Source organism: Crinia signifera, chromosome 1, assembly GCF_055691185.1.
Source record: "Crinia signifera chromosome 1, ASM5569118v1, whole genome shotgun sequence".
NCBI classification, from domain to species: domain Eukaryota; kingdom Metazoa; phylum Chordata; class Amphibia; order Anura; family Myobatrachidae; genus Crinia; species Crinia signifera.
In genome coordinates this window covers 451548085-451566211 of record NC_139217.1, presented here as the reverse complement: position 1 = coordinate 451566211, position 18127 = coordinate 451548085, and the positions used below count along the sequence as shown (strand labels likewise).

Sequence of the window (18127 nt, the reverse complement as noted above, 5' to 3'; positions counted from 1 at the left end):
CCAAAATTTGTACTCATACGGTAAATAATACTCACCTGCGATATAGGTTTGGCAGGTTTGGACAATATTCCCCCAATACACTGAACGTGAGGCAGAAGCGGCCGAGCAAACTCAACGGTAAAGTCTGCATTATACAGCCACAGCTCGGCTTTCAGGTGCAGGTCGGCTATGGATGGTCTGGACCCAACCGGAAAATGTTCTTCGATGACATTGTCAAACAGGGAGTCAATTTTTGCCCGCACGATGTGAGATCCCAAGAACATGAAAGTGTTTTTCAAACGTCCAAAGAAATCCATGCGGTCAGTGAGCTGAGTCTGGAATAGCGGAACATAGGACAGTGGAGTGGGAATTCCCACCTGCAAGGCGTTGCCGAAGCCCCCTGGAAATACAGCAATGTACGGAAGCCCCAACTTCTCACAGACCAGAAAAGTGCAAGGGTTAAACGCTTCTATCACGGCGATGTCAAAGTGCTCATTCTGCAAGAAGTGTAAAATATCGGACTGGTGTAATGTGACGTTGCACTGGTAGGACAGCTCGCCCAGAAATTCCAAAAAGTTCTGTAGCCCGCTTCTGTGAAGGAAGATGAAAAAACATCAAATAAATCAGAATCATAAAATAAAATAGAAATCATTCCATAAGAACATAAGAGTCTTTAGAAAATCTACCCCCCCCCCCCCCACACACACACACACACACACACACCCAACCCACAGCCCTCCAATCAGCAGAGCCAGCATTGTGGACAGGATCCAGCAGGGCGGCACTGAACTGTTTGCTAGGCTGTGAATATATGCAGCCTAGCAGACAGGTCTGAATCAGGCCCTTTGTTTGCCAATGGACAAAACCATGCTGTACTGCAGGTGGGGCAGATGTAACAGGTGCAGAGAGAGTTAGATTTGGGGAGTTATTTTGTTTCTGTGCAGGGTAAATACTGGCTGCTTCATTCTTACACTGCAATTTAGATTTCATTTTTTAAACTCTTTCTTTAGACTTGTAGAGCTAAGTGAACAATTTGCATAATAGAACAGTGATAGCTATACGCAGATAGCTCAAACATTTTGATACAACAATTGTATGGACAGAGAAGACAAAGGGGGGGAAGGAGAAGGGGGGGAGGGGGGGAGGGTCAGGTCGTGTATGCGAGCAATAAGTAGGTTATGATGAATTTGTGGGTGCCAGAACGCTCGAGAGCAGTGATGAGTAGTAAAATACAAATAGGTCAGATGATTACAACTGAGAAGACATACAAACGTTATATTAACCATATCTCAGGAACATAGTGGCAGGAGGAGGATCCGAGGGAAGGACATCAAAAGGGCACCGACAGTTCTCATGTGGGCTGATATACACGGTTAGGGGTAGGATGGTTTGCTAGTAGCCAGGGATTCCAGATTAGGGCGAATTTATGGGGGCAGTCGTGGAGGAAATAGCTGATCTTTTCCATATTTGCTATATATCCAATATAGTTATTTAGTGCTTGTAGGGTAGGGGTAGAGGGTGATTTCCAGTTTTTGCTACAAGTGATTTTGCAGCGGCTAGCACATGGGAGAACAGTTTATTCATGTGGGGGTCTAGGTTCTGGAAGGGACGGGCTCAGGGCCGGCGCCACCACTAGGCAGGTCTAGGCATTTGCCTAGGGCGCCGGCCACTGGAGGGCTGTACTGAGCCGCCGAGGAGAGGTACCATAGAGGTACCATAGACAGTGGGCTTCCCTCTCCCCCCCCCATCCCGCCCATCAATCAACGCTGCCCTCCTCCCCCCTGGACACGGTATCGCCAGCAGTATCCGCCCGCACACACACACCCCCCCCCCCCACCCGGAGCGCGGGTGCCCGCTGTGGTATCGCCCGCAAAACAATCCCGTCCATCCTCCCCCCCGCCTCCAGAGGCCGTGCGCCCGCCGCAGTAATACACGCAACCCCCCCCCCCCGAGCGCGCGCGCGGAGGGGTGCATCGGGCGGCGGGTGGAGGATTTGCCTGGGGCGAGGGGGAGGCTTGCACCGGCCCTGGGCGGGCTAGTAAAAAGGACCATGGGTCCAGGGTAATTGTAGTGCCAGAAAGGGACCCCAACAGGTCTTAAACCTGGGACTAAAAGGTGGCTATGACAGTGCAAGTCCACCAGATATGGTAGAGAGTTCCTCTTCTCCCGCAGCCCTGCCAACCAACTGGAGTAGCCGAGGGAAAGATTTTGGACAATCTATCAGGAGTATAATACCACCTATAGTACAGTTTATAGGAGGTTTCTTTTATGCGTGTGGAAATTGAGCTTTTGGCAATTCCCTCTCTCACCTTGCCCCAGCACAGATCGTCTGGGGGTGGACCAAGATCCCTCTCCCACTCCAGCTCATGGCGGGTCCGCTTGGGAGCTGTGGCTTCTATCAAGATAGAGTATATTCAGGAGATCATCCATCTTCCTATTGGGTTCACGATACATTCCCGTTCAAATAGGGTAGGAGCTACAATCGGTCTGGTGTGGAAGATTGAATTAACAAAGTGGCGGATCTGAAAATACTCGTAAAAGAGGGGTGACAGTGAAGGGTATTTAGTTTTAAGGTCATCTAGAGAGACCAGCGAATTCTTAACGTAGAGGTCTGATATCAATCTGATACCCACTTTAGACCACGATTTAAAATGGTTAGGTGCACATCCCGGTGGGAACCCTGGGTTGTCCCAGAGGGGTGTGATGGGGGAGGGGGAGGAAGAGAGGCTAAATTTGGGGGAGGAGTAGTTCCAGAGATTGATGGTGAATCTAAGGGATGGAAGCAGGCACCTGATGGGCTGTCTTGAGGTTTTTGATAGGCCCCAAATGGAACCGAGGGAGCGGATCCCCAACACTGAGGATTCTAAGTCTAACCATGCTAGTGTACCCGTTGGCGCGAATGAAGCAGCTATTTGGCTTAAGTGGCTTGCTAAGTAGTATAACTTGACATCGGGTAGCCCTCGACCACCTGCTGCTCTGGGAAGTTTAAGAGTGTTGAAAGCCAACCTAGGGGGTTTATCGTTCCAAATAAATCTGGATAAGGATGCTTGAATTTCCTGCAATACTTTCTCTGGGACTTGGGAGTGTCTGAAATAGATAGAGAAGTTGGGGGAGGACAGTCATTTTTGTAGTAATAATCCTACCTAGCCATGAGATAATATAGGTTTTCCAGAGTGCAACATCCTTATTGAGTTTATTTAAGAGACGTGGGTAGTTTTCAGCATATAGAAATTCGTAGCGTGAGGTTATATAGACTCCCAGTTACTTAATTTTACGAGGTTGCCATTTAAATTGGAAGGTAGAGGTGAGGGAGATTTTTAATTCTTGGGGGATATGTAGAGACAGGGCTTCGGATGTAGAGTAGTTGATCTTATAGCCATATTTGTTTATAATGGAATATAGAGCAGACAGAGAAGATTGGGGGTGGGTGAGTGTTAATAAGACATCGTCCGCATTTAGATTTAATTTTGAACACACTCCGCCCAAATCTAACTCTCTCTGCACATGTTACATCTGCCCCACCTGCAGTGCATATGGTTTTATCCATTTCCTGATCGCTAGGCAGAATATATTAGCTGCTTGGTGACCAGGTAAACTCCGCCCTGGCTAACACCATCTGTGGTACCCCACTCCAGGGTACCTCTGGTGTGCCCCTGTGCCCCAAAGGACCTAAACATTGGCAGCCAACGCTGCCTAAGAAGTCCCCTGTCCACTGTCCAGGACAGGAAGGGTTAAACAGCCAAAGCAGGAGCTAGGACCCTGCTGTATATGTCCCTACCTGCATTCCTGAGGGGGGAGCACGCTAGTGAGGAGCATCAGCAGAGCGTGACAGGAAGAGAGAGGTCAGAGGTGATCCCAGCAGCGTGGAAGGAAGAGAAAGGTCTGGCACGTGCAGGAGCTGAGAGACAGAGTGCAGACTTAAAAGACCCATGCAGCAGAGAGACGGGACCCGCTGACAGTGACCTCTGGCACCCGGGCAGGAGAGAGTAATACAGCAGCCGGGAGAGACCAGAGAGGAGCCGCTCACAGCCGCAGCACAGGGCAGTGATTGACAGCTGCACAGCATACTTGCCTACTTTTGAAAACCAGTTTCAGGGAGATTCCTATAGCATACCTCCCAACTTTCCCGACGCAGCCCCCCCCCCCCAACCCCCCCCCCCCCCCCCACGGGAAAGAGCGGAGCTACAGGTCATGTGGGCATGGCCTCTATAATCAGGACAGTTCGGAAGTATGCTATAGTACTAAAAGCAGCAAAAAGAAAAAAATAGTGTAAGTATTGTACTGCATCCATACATAGCTCGCATAAAACACTGGGCGTTCCTCTGTTCCAGCCCCCTGCCCGCCCTCTTCCCTCCCCTGAGAGTGCGAACACCTCGGCGAGAGTGATACTGGACGTGAATCAGGCCCAAAGTGCATTATACACTGCCACCCCATATTACACACAGAGCCATAGGTACTCTTTACCTAGAAGGGCGCCCGCGATTGGAATCGCGGGCGTCGGGGGTAAAAAATCGCGGCCATCGCGGGTAAATCGCGGGTACATTAAAATCGGGTGCCCGCGATGACCGCGATTTTCCCATAGGAATCAATGTTAAAAACGGTGATTGACCGCGATTTTAATGTTAAATGCCTCAATGCCCGCGATTTGGCCATAGGAATCAATGTTAAATGGGCCACAGAGCCCTAATAGTCACCGTGAACTCTGAAATGGCCCCCACAATTGTTAACGCCACCCCACGATCAACGTCAACCCGAAGCGTGGCGAGCGCAGCGAGCCCGCGAGGGGCGGCGGTACGCGTCCTCCGACCTTTTGCTGCCCTTTTATCCACGTCGGCGTGGAGTTGAGAATCGAATAGTGTGGCGAGCGCAGCGAGCCACCGAGGCCCGAAGCGTGGCGAGCGCAGCGAGCCCCGCGAGGGGACGCGGATACCTTCACAGGTAAACGCGTCCCCTCGCGGGCTTCACAGGTGTCCGCTTTTCGCCACGGACACCTGTGAAGCCCGCGAGGGGACGCGTATAACTGTGAAGGTATCCGCGTCCGCTCGCCACGCTTCGGGCCTCGGTGGCTCGCTGCGCTCGCCACACTATTCTATTCTCAACTCCACGCCGACGTGGATAGTAGGGCATGAAAAGGTCGGAGGACGCGTACCGCCGCCCCTCGCGGGTTCGCTGCGCTGGCCACGCTTCGGGTTGACGTTGATCGTGGGGTGGCGTTAACAATTGTGGGGGCCATTTCAGCGTTCACGGTGACTATTAGGGCTCTGTGGCCCATTTAACATTGTTTCCTATGTAAAAATCGCGGGCATTGAACACTAAAATCGCGGTCAATCTGATTTTTAACATTGGTCCCTATGGGAAATCGCGGCCATCGCGGGCATCGCGTCGCACCCGATTTTTAGTGCATTCGATGGTCGCGATGGCCGCGATGGGCGCCCTTCTAGGTAAAGAGTACCGAGCCATATTACATTATACACAGCCCCCATTCTACATTATACACCACCCCCCATATTACACTATACACAGTCCCCCATATTACATTATACACCACCCCCCATATTACACTATACACAGCCCCCATATTACATTATACACCACCCCCCATATTACACTATACACAGTCCCCCATATTACACTATACACAGTCCCCCATATTACATCATACACCACCCCCCATATTACATTATACACAGCCCCCATATTACATTATACACAGCCCCCCATATTACATTATACACCACCCCCATATTACATTATACACCACCCCCTCATATTACATTATGCACAGCCCCCATATTACATTATACACCACCCCCCATATTACATTATACACCCCCCCCCATATTACACTATACACAGTCCCCCATATTACATTATACACCACCCCCCATATTACATTATACACCACCCCACATATTACACTATACACAGTCCCCCATATTACATTATACACCACCCCCCATATTACACTATACACAGCCCCCCATATTACATTATACACCACCCCCCATATTACACTATACACAGTCCCCCATATTACATTATACACCACCCCCATATTACATTATACACAGCCCCCCATATTACACTATACACAGTCCCCCATATTACATTATACACCAACCCCCATATTACATTATACACCACCCCCTCATATTACATTATGCACAGCCCCCATATTACATTATACACCACCCCCCATATTACACACAGCCATATTACATTATACACAGCTCCCCACACACACATTGCAGTTACTCCCCCATATGACATTATATACAACTCTCTGTTACTATAGTACATTATATACATTCACCCCATATTACATTATAAAACACCCCCCCCCCCCACACACACACACAGTGCACACAGTTTCTCTCCCATATATATTTCAGCCCACACTCCCCAGTACACACAGCACTCACCTAGCTGTGTTGATCCTTGTAGGGGAGTGCAGGGACCCTGTGTGTGGTGGGAGCAGGCAGTGTGGTGAGGGGGAAGCATTGGGCAGCCGCCAGCCGGTGACAGGAGAAGCAGGCAGAGCAACCATGAGTAGGGCTGAGGCACGGAGTGTGGTGGGCGGAGCCAACTCCGGAAGCCCTGGCTGCTGCTTATGCTGACACTCCTGCAGTGCTCCTCCCGACTTCCTGGCAGCAGCAGCTCAGCCACCCATATCCCCGCGGTGGCCGGCAGTGATGTTGCCGCACAAGCCCCGCCCCCTACGTTTCCGGATGCGCACATGCGCAGTCCGGATTTTAATGAGAGACCCAAAAACCGGGAGGTGCCGGTATGTTTGCGGGGCAGCGGGAAGGTAATGCAAATAGCGGGAGCCTCCCGCTAAATGCGGGAGGGTAGGCATGTATGCTGCACAGAGAGAGGAGACAGGGATCAAAGGAGCTGCTGCCCAGAGCAGGGAGAGACAGCTACCGCTGGGGAGTGATGTCCAGCCAGTGCTGGCCACACAGAGAATGCAAGAGGGAGGCCCTGCAGAGTGCCAGCCGTGAAGCCAGGGAGAAAGCTGCCAGAGGAGGTTGCCAGCGCCGGAGGAGGAGCCAGGCCAGGAGCCACACAGCGGGAGTCGCTTCCGGCCGGAGCCGGCACCTGCAGCTGCTTTTAAGGTACCGGGGTGCCCTATGCCCCAACGATTGGTCTGCACCACCCCAGAGACTATCCCTTAAGTCGATCCCACAGATTGCTCCTTAGTACAGAGCATCATTAGCCTCAGTCTGACCCACGCTATACTGTCACAGCAATCCCCAGTTACCCCCATTACCAGTGAGGAGAGCCACTGGAGAGGCCCCTCCATACCCAGGCCACCTATCAAATAACACGGGTACTATCCCCTGCTCCAGGGACTGAGCTGTTTGCTATTGAGCAGGACAGTGATAAATGTGGTTGTACCAGAACATCCTGTGGCTACTGACCCCTACAACCTGTTCGCTGTATTCCCTACAGGGAGCCACCCCAGGGAACGGGGGCTCGCCTGTCCCTCTGGAGAGAGAGAGGACTGTTCGCCTTTTTGTCCGTTTTTTAATAAGTTAGTGTGCACACTAAGATAGGGCCTAACTCTTTATTCGTGAGGATCTTCCTTCGCGGGACCATTTCTGAGTCAATGACTTTTGCTTAAGGCAGAGACTGTAGTTCAGCATCCACAGGGTGTGAAGCGTCACCTGGCGGACATTTGGTGTTACCGTGTCACATGTACAGTACAGTGTTTTTAGTGACATAATATTGCTTTCTCTGATATGGTTTTCTTTAAATGTATTTGTGATTATTGAGTATCTAATGCCTTAAAATAAATATTTGTCGCTGCTAATTGTAGTAGTGTCGCTTCTGGGGGTTCTCCTTGGGTTGTGCCATCCCCTGCCACAGGTTCTTCCGAGAAGAAGCCGTGAAGATCTGAAGTCGGTAAGTCCAGAGTCCAGGTACACCATCGCACCACACCCCTGCAGGGGCTTTGTCACACGTGGCGTCCACGAACAGGATCGAAAACATGTCGGAACCCAGCACTCCACCACCGTCCCCCCGTAGACATCTTCCATCACTATCAGAGGACAGAGAAACGCAGAAGACAGCGGCAGCGCAGATCACGATGCCCTACTACTTCGGGGCCACATGGCTACTCACATATTCAGGGGACACACGGACTAAAGGCACAAGCACGTTCAAGGCGTTCAAGGATCGAATGAACTCAACGTTCAACCTATACCAGCTGAACGAAGAGCAAAGTAAAGAAATACTACTGGCACAATTAAGAGGGTCCGCCCTGAGAGAAGTAAAATCATGGTCAAAAGGCGACAAGGAGACGGCGGACAAGATCTTGAAAAAAACTGGCAAAGATCTTCGATGCCAAAACCGTGCCAATGCTGAAGAGCAGGTTATATGCCAGGAAGCAGAAACAGGGAGAATCACTGCGTGATTTCGCACTGGCATTACACGAGGCCATGAAGGCAGTACAAGCCGCAGACCCAAGAGAGGTACAGCAAGCAGACGAGATGCTAATAGACCTCTTCGTTGAAGGGGCAAGGGAAGAAACCACCCGCGCTCAGCTCCGAATGCTAAAGCGCCAGGAGCAAGGTTGTACGTTCGCCGAGCTCAAGGAATCGGCACTACAGATATTGGAGTGAGTCCCGAATGATGACGCAGAAGAGGGGGCAACGGCAGAACAGGAAGAGACGGAGAGCCATTACGAGACCAGACACCAGGGGCCTGGTGTAAAGAGAGGAACGGTCCTTCAAGAGGCACAATCTCCAGTAGGCCCAGACCCATTGTTCGCCATTAACAGTAAGCTCACAGAATTGGCCTTAGATCTCGCCCGAATGGGGCAAAGACTGGAACAGAGCGAATCCAGACACCACGAATGGCGTCCACGAAGGGAGAGAGGAGGCCGACCTCGGAGGAGTATGTATAGAGAAACGGGAAGACGCTCTACCGGTCAATTCGACGAGGAGGACCGACCCTCGGGAAGAGACCCACTAATAGGTCAGCGAGAACTCATGCAAAGTCAGACCACGGCAAAAATACCACCTGACACTGAGGAGCGGCAAGTCAGAACAAGAAACTTGACCGGCCAAGTATCGTGGTTCAGTGTAGCACGTGGCTATGGCTTCATAAGGGCAGACAATAGGAGAACCGTATACGTGCACTATACCGGCATCCAGAAGACCCCTAGGAACAAATACTTCCGAAGCCTAGAAAACGGAGAATGGGTCGAATTTGAGCTGACCAAGGGAAAAAGAGGCGTCAAGGCGACCAACGTAACAGGCCCTGGTGGTGCTGCCGTAAGGGGCAGCAGATATGCAACAAACCACAGTCAATATCTACGCTTCATGCAACAGCGCAACGATCCACACGGTTACCAGCCACATGGGCAGCATAGCCAGAGGGCGAGAGGACTACAAGATGTTTGTGGCAAGATCGACCGGCCCATCAGTAATTCTCCCCAGCCTGACCAGATGCCACGACCAGCAGAACCTAAAGTCTCAATGCAAAAGGAATGGCTGGAGACAAGCGAGAGGCCAGACATACAGGGTAACAGGGAGTCAGTGCAACAGTGCCATGAAAATGCCATTAGACTGCAGTGTCCTCCAGAACCCACTAGGCCACCGTCTCAACCTAATGGCTCTGTGGAAACCTCAAGGAAAGCAGAGAAGGCCGAAGCTCAGCCTAAAGAAGTGAGGCCAGGAACCGACCATGAGTACACCCCAAGAATGGTAAATTCGGGTGACCAGACAGCAAGCCTCCAGCAGACAGATGCCAGTTACGCTGAACGGAAGAGATGCCTCGAAGTTGTGGCCCACATGACCATGGCAAAGAAAATGGAGCCATTGGAACTTGAAAGCCCAAAGGCAACTATACCACCGCCCAAAGCAAAGGCCACTATGGAAATCGCAAAGACAGCTGAGAAGGCCGAGACCTGTTTCACCGAAGTGAGGCCTGTGACAAACAGTGAATATATGACCATCTCTGGAGAAGAGTTTGTCTTCAGGATACAGCAGGCGATACAGAGGTCCAAGAGGCGAGACCAAGAGGCGAGACGTGTTTAGTGCCAGTCGCACTGTGAGAGTGGGCACCACCCATGCGTATCATTGAAGCACCTGGACCGCAGAGGGATGGGAGTCCTGTGGCGGAGGGATGGTTGACCCAGGGAGCCCACTTTAGATAGCCAGGTGGCAGCAGAAAGGTATTAACGTGTATTTGTCATGTAATGTATAATTGTTTGCATCTGTTTTCTTTCATTGGTTCAATGTGGTGTCATGGACATTGAAAGGACTTAATGCTCCTGTTGTTTGCCTGAGGACAGGCAAATTTCCAGTGGGGTGGCATGTGGTACCCCACTCCAGGGTACCTCTGGTGTGCCCCTGTGCCCCAAAGGACCTAAACATTGGCAGCCAACGCTGCCTAAGAAGACCCCTGTCCACTGTCCAGGACAGGAAGGGTTAAACAGCCAAAGCAGGAGCTAGGACCCTACTGTATATGTCCCTACCTGCATTCCTGAGGGGGGAGCACGCTAGTGAGGAGCATCAGCAGAGCGTGACAGGAAGAGAGAGATCAGAGGTGATCCCAGCAGCGTGGAAGGAAGAGAAAGGTCTGGCACGTGCAGGAGCTGAGAGACAGAGTGCAAACTTAAAAGACCCATGCAGCAGAGAGACGGGACCCGCTGACAGTGACCTCTGGCACCCGGGCAGGAGAGAGTAATACAGCAGCCGGGAGAGACCAGAGAGGAGCCGCTCACAGCCGCAGCACATGGCAGTGATTGACAGCTGCACAGAGAGAGGAGACAGGGATCAAAGGAGCTGCTGCCCAGAGCAGGGAGAGACAGCTACCGCTGGGGAGTGATGTCCAGCCAGTGCTGGCCACACAGAGAATGCAAGAGGGAGGCCCTGCAGAGTGCCAGCCGTGAAGCCAGGGAGAAAGCTGCCAGAGGAGGTTGCCAGCGCCGGAGGAGGAGCCAGGCCAGGAGCCGCACAGCGGGAGTCGCTTCCGGCCAGAGCCGGCACCTGCAGCTGCTTTTAAGGTACCGGGGTGCCCTATGCCCCAACGATTGGTCTGCACCACCCCAGAGACTGTCCCTTAAGTCGATCCCACAGATTGCTCCTTAGTACAGAGCATCATTAGCCTCAGTCTGACCCACGCTATACTGTCACAGCAATCCCCAGTTACCCCCGTTACCAGTGAGGAGAGGCCCCTCAATACCCAGGCCACCTATCTAATAATACGGGTACTATCCCCTGCTCCAGGGACTGAGCTGTTTGCTATTGAGCAGGACAGTGATAAATGTGGTTGTACCAGAACATCCTGTGGCTACTGACCCCTACAACCTGTTCGCTGTATTCCCTACAGGGAGCCACCCCAGGGAACGGGGGCTCGCCTGTCCCTCTGGAGAGAGAGAGGACTGTTCACCTTTTTGTCCGTTTTTTAAATAAGTTAGTGTGCACACTAAGATAGGGCCTAATTCGTGAGGATCTTCCTTCGCGGGACCATTTCTGAGTCAATGACTTTTGCTTAAGGCAGAGACTGTAGTTCAGCATCCACAGGGTGTGAAGCGCCACCTGGCGGACATTTGGTGTTACCGTGTCACATGTACAGTACAGTGTTTTTAGTGACATAATATTGCTTTCTCTGATATGGTTTTCTTTAAATGTATTTGTGATTATTGAGTATCTAATGCCTTAAAATAAATATTTGTCGCTGCTAATTGTAGTAGTGTCGCTTCTGGGGGTTCTCCTTGGGTTGTGCCATCCCCTGCCACAGGTTCTTCCGAGAAGAAGCCGTGAAGATCTGAAGTCGGCAAGTCCAGAGTCCAGGTACACCATCGCACCACACCCCTGCAGGGGCTTTGTCACACATCCCCCCCCCCCGCTGAGTGAATCCCTGCACTGTGAGTGGATGTATGCTCCCCGGCGCCCTGCCCACTCTAAATGCTAGAGTGAACACTATATAATTACTCAGCAATTAAATAAACTGCAAAGTTATAGAAGATTAAGGGCCAGATGTACTAAGCTTGAAAAGTGATAAAATGGAGAGTGATAAACCACCAACCAATCAGCTCCTACCTGCCATGTCACAGACTGTTTGAAAAATGGCAGGTAGGAGCTGATTGGCTGGTGTGTTATCACTCTCCATTTTATCACTTTTCAAGCTTAGTATCCAAAACCCGAAAGGAGTTGTCACCATACCTGCCGGCAAGATACTCCTTCTGGCTGGCCGTAAAAAATTGTTGGTATTCATTAAGATAGTTCTCATCAAGGGAAAATGTGGACACTGGATAAGGGCTGGGCGGTAACTTGTAACCTACATCAAAAATATAGCATACAGTCATTTAATTAGAGCAAAATGGAAACAATACTTGATCAAAAACAACATGAGTTTTGTATATTAATTTGATTATATAAAATCCCACAATGAGCCTGATTCAGACAAAAACTGCTTCAGAGAAAGCTGATCCACTGTCCTGACGCAGGATGGAACCATTTCTCTACACCTCTAGCCTCTTTCTTCTGAATCTTTTTGAACATTTTTGTAGTACCGTTGATTCAAATAACACCCTTGATATCAAAGCAAACAATTAACTTGGCTTTGGCTTTGGCTTTGGATTTGCTTTGGCGTGCTTTCTGTATTCCCTGTGATGGTGATTTTCCAGAGCATGGACTGGAGCTTTGTCTCAGGATCGCACTGGAAGATCCACGTTTTTTGCAGGTAATACCTTCATCTAAAAATTGTGAATCTGCTTGAATTTGTTCCAAAATGTCTGTACAATTGTTCTTTTCATTTTCTTTCTGGTTGGCCATGTGAAGCCTTGGAACCATCTTGGCACAAAGTTGTGTCATGGTATGTCCATGACGTAAAACTTGCCTCGCAGTCTCTCTGTCGATATTTACCATTTCTGCTCAATGAGATGCTCAATGGTGATGGCTCGATTATAATTTTCCAAAACTTTTGTCTGTTTTGGTACTTGTGTATTAGCACGGCGCCCACGATTTCCATCTTATGGCATCTTATACAATTTAAAATTGTATACCATTGTATATGGCATACAATGAGATGAGATGAGATGAGATACGATTTTAAATTGTATAATTAATAATGGGTGCTTGTAATGTTAATTGGCCCCCCTATAAGATTTTTAATTGTATAAGCACCCTAATAATTTTATATAGTGTAGCGAGCGCAGCGAGCCACCGAGCCCGAAGCGTGGCAAGCGCAGCGAGCCCCGTGAGGGTCCGCATTTTACTTTACATGTATTACGCGTCCACTCGCCACGCTTTGGGCTCGGTGGCTCGCTGCGCTCGCCACACTATATAAAATCAACTCCACGCCGACATGGATAGTGGGGGTATGAAAAGGTCGGAGGACGCATACTGCCGCCCCTCGCGGGCTCGCTGCGCTCGCCACGCTTCAGGTTGGCGTTGATAGTGGGGGTGGCGTGGAGGTGCATTTAACATTGTAAGCACCCATTAGTGTGCTTATACAATTTAAAATCGTATCTCATCTCATCTCATTGTATGCCATATACAATGTTATACAATTTTAAATTGAATAAGATCGGGTCCCATCGCATCTCATCTCATCTCATTGCATACCATATTAAGCCTTATGGTATGCAATGCGATGGGCGCCATGTACCATGCACACAAGTATCTCTGTTTTTGCCCTGGAACATTAATCATCGTTGACAAACTCACTAAATTGTTGGTGCCGTTCGAATACAAGTGCACATAACATACAATCTGCCCCATAAGCAGAGGTGCCAAGAGGAGAGGAAGGGGTACCAAGTTGAGAGCCCTCAGAGACTATGCAAGTCTCCGAAGGGTGCCCGCATTGAAGACCTGCACATGCGCATAATAATGATTAGGTGGCATAGAGAAAATTGTTCCCCCACCTCTGCATAATAGGATGAGAGATTCAAAAAGTGAGAGATTTGGTAAGAAATCTCCAGTTTTTTTAAAGCGGCAATCATTACACTGCAAAATCAAACTGGAGATTGCTTAACCAAATCTCTCACTTTCTGAATCTCTCATCCTATTAAATCTCACCCAATATATATGCGCAAGAAAATGATTGCTTGGCATTCAAATTTAGTACCTGAGATTGTACACAAATACAATCCGTTATCCAAAATCAGGGCCGCCAACAGGGGGGTGCTAGGGGTACAACTGTCCCGGGTCCCCAGCCCACAGTGGCACGGCACCCCCCCCCCCCTGAACCCGCACAAATGCCCCCACCCGGCGCCGGTGGCCAGGATCGCACAATACACAGTGCAGCCTGCAGAGCGCCGAGCCTAGGATACAGGGGAGCCCCGGGAGAAGATGCTGCTGCACCGCCGATACCACCGCTGGTAAGTAATTGGGGTGGGGGAGGTGGGGTGCCTGCACGCGAGGGGGGGGGGTGCCGGCGCGCGAAAGGGGGGGTGCCGGCGCGCGAAGGGGGGGTGCTGCTGGGGGCCCGGGCTGAAGGTCAGTCCCGTGCCCCAACTTGTGGCGGCCCTGTTTAAAATTCTTCTAGGTCCCGAGCATTTTGGATAAGTGATTCTTAACCTGCAATCACTGCAAGACTATAGAACCACTATAACCTATTCTGGAGTAACCTGACCGACCTGGGAGCAGGCCCTTCCCGATCTGGAGGAACATTCGCACTTCGTGCCCGTTATTATGTAGAACACGGGAGATTTCATCCATCAGCAGATAATGACTTCCACCTATAATCAGAAATATAAAATAAGCAGTCACAATAGTGGATTTGAACATACTGTATGTTACGGCTGCACGGTTAATGATCAGGGACTGCAAATTTAATGGTCTCTCTTCAAGGACTTGGAAAGTTCTGGAAACAAAGCTCAACTAACATCGATATGCCTCAGAATCCTGGTTTCACTGGCGGGAGATCAAGAAATATATATATATATATATATATTTTTTTGTGTGTGTGATATCCGTACTTTGGTGGTCATGAAATCCTTTTACAATACGCTAGAACATATGTATTCCTTTTTTTTATGCACAGGAGACATAGATAAATAATGCAGGAAGATAAAGCTTTAATTATGGGGGCTTATTCTGGTTCACTCTTAGAGGCAAATTCCTTCTCAAATGGACAAAACCATGTGCACTGCAGGTGGGGTAGATGTAACATGATCAGAGAGAATTATATTTGGGTGGGGTTTTCCTTCAAAGTGAGATCTATATTGCAGTGTAAATATAAAGCAGTCAGTATTTTCCCTGCACAGAAACAAAATTACCCACCCAAATCTAATTCTCTCTACACATGTTACATCTGCCCCACCTGCAGTAACATGGTTCTGTCCATTTGAGAAGGCGTTTGCCTTTGCGAGTGAACCAGAATAAGGGCCTCTATCTTTTCAAATATAAGTAAATGAGATGTCGGAGTTTTCTACTACGTGTATTTTTTGTACTTGTTGTAATTCCCCTTGGTGTGCAAGGAAAATCTGATCTGTTCTGTGTATATTTTATGATCTGGAATCTGTAGACACGTCTCAGGGTCCAATGTCTCTGTACAAAGTCTGCTGAAGGATTATCTGTACGTTTCCATACCTCCCAACTTTGATTAGGAGGATCAAGATGCGTAGCCCTGCAGTGCGCTTTCCCAAAAGGGGTGCAGTTTCGTGTAAAGGGGGCATGGCTTTGCGAAAATATCTACAAACGGGAAGCCACACCCTGTTTTGCTATTGGGCGGGGCATAGCTAGCGCTCTCAGAGCCCCTGCCCATGGAGTCTCTGGTGAATCCCTTCTATTCACTGCTGTTATAGGGGGGCTCCCAACTGTCCCACTCCCGCCGCTGGACACTGCCGCCCCCAGGTGGGACAGGGGGCAGTCAACTGACGTGACTGTCCCACAGAAATAGGGACAGTCGGGAAGTATGACTTAGCGCAGAGGAGTAACTCTGGGAGGACATGGAGTCACCTGTCGCCAGGCTCCTGCTCTAAAGCGGGCACCTATACTCCCCTGCAAGTTTGAATCAGTTAATTCAAAGATGTCAATAACGCTTCTGTGGCTGATTCCAATAGATTGGGGGGAGGGGGCACAAATATTTATCGGTCAACTGGGACGAACTTACATCACTGACTTAGCGCATGTGTAAAACTGGTCGGAAGCAGGACAGCAGCAGATGATTGTTAGTCTGCTGCCATTCAGGGGCGAGGAGAAAATTAAAATAACATTCTATCATTTCTCAACATTCTATCATTTCTCAACTTTTCTGCTTATCAGTGAATACTGTGAGGGAACCTTGTACTTTAGTGTTTCCAATACACAGAACACCCTCCCCCTTCTGTCCTTCATGCAGCACATATTAAACTACAAATGTATTTTATCATATGTTTTGTTTGTAAACAAAAAGAAAGATGTTTTCTATTGCTTTTAGGTAGTTTACACGTTACTGCTCTCTGTTCTCAGGCATGGCAGGCAGGCTGTACTCATACAATAGATGACAGATAGAAGTGGTGAATTTCCTATTAAGCATTAAAAACTGTAAAAAAAAGTTGTTTTTGTTTTTCTGGATAAGATATGTTTTCGTAATAAAGCTCAGCAGGTGCTATGCTTCTGCAGTAATAAATATAAGTTCTGAGTTGATTTGGACCATGATCAGTGAATGGAAGAGCAGAAGCAGCAACCAATTATTAGTGCTATGGCTGTTGTCAGTCCAGGGAGGTGCATAAAGTTTAGGAAAGGGCACCCGAAGTCTTTAAAAAATGTTAAAAAAGGAGTAAAGGTGTCACATTAAAAACAAATAACAAATCAGAGCTATAAAAACAGAACAATAAGGCTAAAGATCAAACTGTGTGCTCACAGGACTGAGGGAGATGCGCTGACTGAGTGATGTGCCAGAAGTTCAGAGGAGGAAGCAAATGCTGGGTGCACATATATATATATATGCACATATATATGCAAATATAGATACCGGGCATTGCGTACAGGAGTACAGGGCATCGGGCACCAGTCTCCGGGCAAGGGATCGAGTGCAGGAGTACCGGGCACCAGTGGAGGGGAGAGGACCGGGAGTGAGGGCAGAGAGAACGCCTGGAACTCAGTGACCAGGACAGAGACCCTGCACCGCCGATGTCGCTACCTCCTGTATCAGGCAGCAGGAGGGTTGGTGCAAAGGCAAGTGGAGGAGTGGGAGCCGGAGCGTGTGAGCCTGCCGTGATGGATTGCACCTGAATGAGGACGGGGCTGCGGTGCTGGGGGGAACGATGGTTAGAGGGTTGGAGGAGATTTTAAACTAGGGGACAGGGGGATGGGGGTAGCTAGATACTATGGGACCTGTAGTGAGAATAGTAGGATTTGGGGTAAGGATCAATTTGGGGGTGGAGAAGTGGGGAGGAAAGAGTTACAGGCATTGTCCGGCGTACTAATAATTGTAATATCGTTGGTAATTCCCAGGGTGCTTCAGGAATGTTATGTAACAACAGTTATGCTACCTCATTACAGCTCTTAGGTGCAGATGATCTTAAGAGTATGGGAAGGCACAAATGAGATAGGAAGAGGTTTCATAACTATAGATAGGTCGGGCACTGGACATGGTGGGGGGGAGGGCTGTAGAGAGTCTATCGGGAGGGAGGTGTGTACAAGGAAGTTACTAATGCTTTTCTTTTTATTATGGCTGTTAGCTGCCTTAAGCCTATCATGAACAATACTATTTGTTGCCCATTGGTAGCTTGGTTTTTTGGGGCCTGAACAAATTAAGCACTTCAGCCACAAATGTGGCCGTTCCTGTTGCTGAAGTGCTTGGTTTGCTAATCTGGGCATTTCCTTTTTAATTGCAGCAAAGGCCATAACTGAACCTCTAAAATGAACATATGTGTGAGGCCTAGATCAACAGCTGTCGCCTGTTTTACAGCAACTGAGGAGAGAAAAGACCTCTATTAATAAATTCTAATTTTTAGACTTAAAGAAAGAAAGGATTCATTTGTAACTGAATTTAATTTATCCACTATCCTCCTCATTCGTACTCTACCTACCTTGGGGCATGGATCTGGTTCTTGATTCAATAAATGTTTTGGGGTACTTTCTATGGGGTTGTTATTAAACTACCATCCTATGAGCTGCAGTGCCACTCTGTTTGGGTGCTGATTATTAGATAGACAGTGTCTAGATAAACAGTCAATAGGTGGACACCAAAAGGTCAACATGCA

General features: G+C 49.2%; 1 protein-coding gene across 1 annotated transcript in view; it reads right to left on the bottom strand.

The window, feature by feature from the left end:
- LOC146021038 (UDP-glucuronosyltransferase 3A1-like) overlaps positions 1-18127 on the bottom strand; it is a 32647-nt gene that overhangs the window by 11754 nt on the left and 2766 nt on the right. Inside the window, exons 2-4 of the mRNA XM_083154842.1 lie at positions 14573-14674; positions 12156-12270; positions 36-570 (exon numbers count right to left, since the gene is read on the bottom strand). Coding sequence (XP_083010968.1) covers positions 36-570; positions 12156-12270; positions 14573-14674 — 752 coding nt within the window. The remainder of the gene's footprint in view (positions 1-35; positions 571-12155; positions 12271-14572; positions 14675-18127) is intronic.